General features: G+C 46.4%; 1 protein-coding gene across 1 annotated transcript in view; it reads right to left on the reverse strand.

The window, feature by feature from the left end:
* KCNK5 (potassium two pore domain channel subfamily K member 5) overlaps positions 1 to 4641 on the reverse strand; it is a 58149-nt gene extending 53508 nt beyond the window's left edge. The window contains exon 1 of the mRNA XM_077490258.1: positions 4151 to 4641. Coding sequence (XP_077346384.1) covers positions 4151 to 4336 — 186 coding nt within the window. The 5' untranslated portion in view covers positions 4337 to 4641. The remainder of the gene's footprint in view (positions 1 to 4150) is intronic.
* Between the last annotated feature and the right edge of the window lie 2727 nt (positions 4642 to 7368).

Consider the following 7368-nt stretch of genomic DNA (forward strand, 5'->3'; position numbering starts at 1 on the left):
AATAAACCATTGCTATACCAAGTACCCTGAAATAAAAATTGCACACAGGGCAGCCGCCTCCCCCTCCTGCCCACCCCTTGTCCCAGCCCTCCACACACCCCTTCCCTGAAGCCTTCCTAGGTGTTTTTTTGTTCCTCATCACTTACACTGGGTTGCCCAGAGCTCTGGAGTTGGCTGTGCGCACTGCCTGAGTCTTTGGGATGTTATTGCATCAGATAGAATGAGGTTCAGGGGACCACAGCCAATGCTGCGACAAGGTCATCCTGTGCCCAGGGCAAAGATGCCAAACCGCGCCCTCTTCCCTTAGAGATAGGGTTAATCGGTCACTATTCTGGTCAGCCTTGGCAACAGAAGCAAAAAAAAAAAAAAAAAAAAAGTGGCATAGAGTGCCCCATCCCTGCAATAAACCATCACGCACAGGGCAGCCCCTTGCCCCAGCCCTCCACACCCCTTTAACTCTGAATCTTCCCGTGTGTTTTTTTTTTTTTTTTTTGCTTCTCATCACCTACACCAGCTTGTATAATTAGGAAGGATGAGGATGTGTTGGACTTAAATGGTACCGTATATTATCTGATGCTACACAGTCAGAAGTAAAATATATGAAAAAATAATGTATTACAAAAATACATATGATGATGGAGACTTTTTACAGATTAAAACAAATAGTGATAATCAACAGTGCAAATAGTGATATATTGTAAAGCGCCGCTATATAAATCCTGTATAATAATAATCAATTATCACTATTTGTTTTAATCTGTAAAAGTCAATCAGATGTATTTTGTAATACATTTTTTTCTAGCATCATTCGCTATACGGTACCATTAAAGTCCAACATAGCCTCATTCTTCGCATATACATTTTGTCGGGTTGGGAGATGAAGGTACCATAAACAATATATTCTTATTGTCATGACACTTCTCTATAACCGGCACCAGGTTGCCCCCAAGCTCTGGAGTTGGCTGTGCGAAGCTCTCCGCACTGCCTGAATCTTTGGGACGTTATTGCATCAGATAGAGCGAGTTCCGGGGGAACCAAAACCCTCCACATCCCCCTTCCCGGATCTCTTACAAAACAGCAAAAAAATAAAATAAAAGTTTCACCCACCCCCCTACCCTTCAAAGTGGGAAAGGTTATCCTTTAAGTGTTCTTTTATTATACGGTATATCACTATTAATTTTTTTTTTTTTTTAAGAATAAACAAAAATAAATAAAATAAAAAAAAACACACAACATAAAAGGGCCCCCAACCTCCCAACAGCTGTTCTAGGATATAAAAACACAATGTTGCAGCAGACTGCAATTTAACATAAAAAGGAATACATTTAACAAAGGGGGGGGGGGGGCGGGGGAGCTACATCACAATCAACAAAAGGGAGGCGTGCGCTCCATTATGTCCTGAGCAGATCCCTGAAGGCTGCAGGGGGGATTCCCCCCCGGGCAGACAGGTGTGAGGGATCGGCTTCGGGAGGATGAGGTTTTTGGCGATCTAGAAAGCGGTTCCTTTAAATTCCGGAAATGTTTTATTAACACTGCAAAATGCTTTTTTTTTTTTTTTTGTTGTTATTAAAATGCAACAGACTTGTAAGAAAAAAGGAGAGCAAAAAGTTTGTAAACAACTTGTAAAAAAAATAAAAAAAATAAATAAATAAAAAATGGCAACAAAGTATAAAATGTTTATAAACAAACTTTTAACAAAGAATAAAAAAAATAAAAAAACTACACTTTAGAAACAACTTGTAACAAAGTGTAAAATGTTTGTAAAACAAAAAAAACTTGTAACAAAGAGCAAAACTTTATAAAAAATAAAAACTTGGAACAAAAAGCATATAAAATGGTTTCATGCCTTTGTATTATTTCATTTCCTCCCTGAACTGCACCCAGTCCAATAGTGACCACACACACACACACACACACACATCGATCCTTCACAGAATCGGCCAACGTGATTGAACCTCTGAATTACTGAAAAGACACACACTGTGTCATCAATCTGTTTTGCTCAAAAAAAATAAAAATAATAAATAATAATAATAATAATAATAATAATAATTTCAACAGAATTATTCTGATCAGTCTGGACGGAATGTAGACAGATCAATGTGATCGTGAAGTGTATGGCGCCAGAAACATTCCCCCAACAATTCTGAGCAGAAGAAAGATCGATCGAACAATCTCTTGCCCATAGTTTTCTCCTGAACAGTAAAATCGATTGACAATACTTCATTCTGTGTACAATCTGACCCATACAATCAACTTTAGAGACTTACCAAAACTATGAGACATAAAAAAAAAAAGGACCTACCTAAAAACATCATCTCATCAAGCTGCATCCTGCCAGGCTCTTGCACTACATATTGCTGGCAGATCTAAAAAAGGAGATTGTACCGTGTGTGTGTGGTCTGATGAAATTTACCAAGTCTATGTAATTTAAGGGCAAACTTAATTAATTGCATTTGCAACCAAACCGGCATGCCCTTCCACTACACAATTGATGGTAGGTCCAAGCCTAGTACGATTTTTGCATGAGATTTGACATGCCAAAAGTCGGTGGCTATTGCCGACAATGGCACCGTCCAAAAATCGGTGCAACGCCGACTTTGCTGCACCGATTCCCAAAAGTAGTTCTTTGGCGATTTTGTATAGACATTTGTGTAGGAACCCGTACAGATTCCTGTCAAATTTGCCGCTGAAGTCAGACTGCATTGCCGGGTTAGAAATCGGGCGAGTTCAGTTGAACTCGCCCGATTTCCAGCCCCGCTCCAATGTAAACCTAGGTTTAAAAAGGAGATTGTACTATGTGTGGCGAGATTTAGACCTACCAAATTCATGTAATTTGGGGGGGGCGGAAAACTTAATAATTGCATTTCTATCCAATCAGGCAGTCCTTTCCACTACATAACTGATAGCAGGTCTAAAAGAAGATCGTACAATCAGATTGTACCATGTGTGGCGAGATTTAGACCTACCAAATTCATGTCATTTGGGGGGGGCGGAAAACTTTTTGTATCCAATCAGGCAATCCTTTCCACTACATAACTGATGGCAGGTCTAAAAGAAGATCGTACAATCAGATTGTACAGCATATGGTCACCTTTATGGTGGCCATTAGCGATGCACTGGTGCCGATACCGAGTATTTTCACAGGGACTGGTGAAAAATGCTCCCGAAACTGATACTTTGTGGTGCGATTTGCGTCCACGAAGGAAAGGGAGCAAATTGCACTGCAAAGAATTGCATGCGATTTGAACAGGAATGCATTGCGACTCCGGCCTGAAATCGCATGCGGTTTCCCCGCACCGCTCCCGCGTGAGCCCTGGCTGACATCACAACGACAAGCCTTCACACAGGAACCATAGGGGGAAAACCGCATGCGTTTCAGACAGGAACCGCAACGCATTCCTGTGCGAGTTGCATGCGCAGCTTTGCAGCGCGGTTGGCGCCAGTTCATTTTCTATGGGTGCAAATCACATTTCAATGTAAATCGGTATCGGCGAGAACTTGACCGAAAAGCATCAGTACTCCTGGCCAAATAACATGCGATTCTATGCAGTGCGATTCGCGACAGTTTTGCATTGCAAAAGTATCAGTCCTCGTCAATACAAATCTGGTATCGGTGCATCCCTAGTGACCGTACACAAATTCGATACAATTAGAGATCGATCAGAAAAGAAATCTATAAACAATAGGAAATAATCAATAGCCGACAATCCGTTTGATAGAGACACACTCACAGCGAAAGGTCGACTTTGTTCACAGATACGATCGGATTACGAGATGGTGGAAACAGAGATGCGATCAATCACAAGTTAAGATACGCTAATAACTTATTGATCTATCGAATCCCCCCCCCCCCCCCCCCATTACCACCTCTGGTTAAAAAAAAAAAATCGATCGTATTCATGAACAAACAAAAATAAATAAGTGTCCCCACTGCCAATAGATGCAAAATAATCAATCATTTTCTGCCCTGGCTGATCGATTGATCAAATCTAATCTAAAATTGATCAAAAGGGAACATGATGGCCATTTGGTTGTTTGTGGATTTGATTGTTTTGATCAGATAATACAAATCGAAGCATGTGTGGCCACCATAAAGAAGACAATGCTGGTGGCCCCATGGACCTTTTTCTCCCGGCCGGTATCTTACCTCCAGGATGTCCTCCAGGTCCCTGAGGGTCAGGCAGGTGTACTTCTCCAGGATCTTGGTCTTGCTCTCATCAAAGTCCTTGGTGGCTTGCTTCCAGTTGGGTTCCTCCAGCACCTGGAAGATGGCGGCCCCTATGGACAGGTAGAAGATGATGGCAGAGGTGAGGAGGGGCCCCCTGTCTACCATGGTGGCTCCTCTCTTCAGGCTCTCCTCTCACTCCTCTCTGTCGGTCTTGTCCCTTGCACAGCTGTTTGAATTTGGGGCAGGCTCTGCGCATGCGCGCCTCTGAAAACTTTTTTTTTTTTTTTTTTTTGCTCAACTTTCAGTGAAGTTTTTCCTTTCTCGCTTGTTGCGGTGAGAATTGTCGGGAGGGGAAGTGCGGGAAGTGCGGGGCTCTGTCCCTGCATGGGCACCCCCTCCTGCCAAGCATTGATGTCCCAGTCTGGGGCCCCTGGATGGAGCAGACACGTGTCCTGCGGAGCTCTGACTTCTCTGACTCACTGAGCTTCATATTTGTAGTCAGAGAGGAGCAGGGAGGGGAGAGGAGAGAGGAGAGAGGAGAGGGCGTACACCCGACAATTCCTACCACTGCTGAGACAAACTCACTGCCCCAGTCGGAGGAGAGCCACTGTGTGTGTGCAAGGTGGCAGAGAGAGGCTGCCAGTGGTTTTATTTCAGCTGCTGCAAAATGTAGCTTCAGGAGTCGGATAAGAGGCAGTATGTGTGTGCAAGGTGGCAGAGGGGGCAATGAGGCTCCCAGTGGTTTTATTTCAGCTGCTGCAGAATGTAGCTTCAGGAGTCGGATAGGAGCCATTATGTGTGTGTGCAAGGTGGCAGAGGGGGCACTGAGGCTTCCAGTGGTTTTATTTCAGCTGCTGCAACGCAACTTCCCCAGTCTAAGGGGAGGCATTATGTATGCAAGGTGGCAGAGGGGGGCAGAGGCTCTCAGTGGTTTTATTTCAGCTGCTGCAAAATGTAGCTTCAGGAGTCGGATAAGAGGCAGTATGTGTGTGCAAGGTGGCAGAGGGGGCAATGAGGCTCCCAGTGGTTTTATTTCAGCTGCTGCAGAATGTAGCTTCAGGAGTCGGATAAGAGCCATTGTGTGTGTGTGCAAGGTGGCAGAGGGGGCACTGAGGCTGCCAGTGGTTTTATTTCAGCTGCTGCAATGCAACTTCCCCAGTCTAAGGGGAGGCATTATGTATGCAGGGGGGCAGAGGCTCCCAGTGGTTTTATTTCAGCTGCTGCAAAATGTAGCTTCAGGAGTCGGATAAGAGGCAGTATGTGTGTGCAAGGTGGCAGAGGGGGCAATGAGGTGCCAAGTGGTTTTATTTCAGCTGCTGCAATGCAACTTCCCCGGTCTGAGGGGAGGCATTATGTGTGCAAGGTGGCAGAAAGAGAGAGACTGGTGCTCTGGGTTATTTTATTTCAGCAGCTGCAATGGGACTTCCCCAGTCTGAGGGGAGGCATTGTGTGTGCAAGGTGGCAGAGGGGGGCTGGGAGGGGGCACTGAGGCTCCCAATGGTTTTATTTCAGCAGCTGCAATGTAACTTCAGGAGTCGGATAAGAGGCATTATGTGTGTGCGAGGTGGCAGAGGGGGCACTGAGGCTCCCAATGGTTTTATTTCAGTAGCTGCAATGTAACTTCAGGAGTCCAAGGAGAAGCATTGTGTATGCAAGGGGGGGGGGGGGGGGGGGGCTGAGGCTCCCAATTATTTTTTTTTCAGCTGCTGCAATGTAACGTCCCCAATTGGAGGGGAGGCATTATGTATGCAAGGTGGCAGAGGGGGGCTGAGGCGCCCAGTGGTTTTATTTCAGCTGCTACAAATATAGTTTCAGGAGTCGGATAAGAGGCATTATGTGTGTGCAAGGTGGCAGAGGGGGCAACGAGGCTCCAAGTGGTTTTATTTCAGCTGCTGCAATGCAACTTCCCCGGTCTGAGGGGAGGCGATATGTGTGCAAGATGGCAGAGAGACTGGTGTTCTGGGTAGTTTTATTTCAGCAGCTGCAATGGGACTTCAGGAGTCGGAGGAGAAGCACTGTGCGTGCAAGGTGGCAGAGGCTCCCAGTGGTTTTATTTCAGCTGCTGCAATGCAACTTCCCCAATCTGAGGGGAGGTATTGTGTATGCAAGGTGGCAGAGGGGGCACTGAGGTTCCCAATGGTTTTATTTCAGCAGCTGGAATGTCTGGGGTCAGAGAGGCATTGTGTGTGCAAGGTGGCAGAGGGGGGCTGAGGCGCCCAGTGGTTTTATTTCAGCTGCTACAAATGTAGTTTCAGGAGTCGGATAAGAGGCATTATGTGTGTGCAAGGTGGCAGAGGGGGCAACGAGGCTCCAAGTGGTTTTATTTCAGCTGCTGCAATGCAACTTCCCCGGTCTGAGGGGAGGCGATATGTGTGCAAGATGGCAGAGAGACTGGTGCTCTGGGTAGTTTTATTTCAGCAGCTGCAATGGGACTTCAGGAGTCGGAGGAGAAGCACTGTGCGTGCAAGGTGGCAGAGGCTCCCAGTGGTTTTATTTCAGCTGCTGCAATGCAACTTCCCCAATCTGAGGGGAGGTATTGTGTATGCAAGGTGGCAGAGGGGGCACTGAGGTTCCCAATGGTTTTATTTCAGCAGCTGGAATGTCTGGGGTCAGAGAGGCATTGTGTGTGCAAGGTGGCAGAGGGAGGCTGGGGCTCCCAATGGTTTTATGTCGGCTGCTGCAATGAAAATTCAGGAGTCAGAGGAGAAGCATTGTGTGTGCAAGGTGGCAGAGGCTGCCAGTGGTTTTATTTCAGCTGCTGCAAATGTAGCTTCAGGATTCGGATAAGAGGCATTATATGTGTGCAAGGTGGCAGAGGAGGCAACGAGGCTCCAAGTGGTTTTATTTTTGCTGCTGAAATTCAACTTCCCCCGGTCTGAGGGGAGGCGATATGTGTGCAAGGTGGCAGAGAGAGAGGCTGGTGCTCTGGGTGGTTTTATTTCAGCAGCTGCATTGGGATTTCCCCAGTCTGAGGGGAGGCATTGTGTGTGCAAGGTGGCAGAGGGGGGCTGGGAGGGGGCACTGAGGCTCCCAATGGTTTTATTTCAGCAGCTGGAATGTCTGGGGTCGGAGAGGCATTGTGTGTGCAAGGTGGCAGAGGGAGGCTGGGGCTCCCAATGGTTTTATGTCAGCTGCTGCAATGTAACTTCCCCAATTGGAGGGGAGGCATTATGTATGCAAGGTGGCAGAGGGAGGCT

This window comes from Lithobates pipiens, unplaced genomic scaffold (assembly GCF_037356315.1).
Source record: "Lithobates pipiens isolate NorthernLeopardFrog02 unplaced genomic scaffold, aLitPip1_a1.2 Scaffold_18, whole genome shotgun sequence".
Lineage (NCBI taxonomy): Eukaryota > Metazoa > Chordata > Amphibia > Anura > Ranidae > Lithobates > Lithobates pipiens.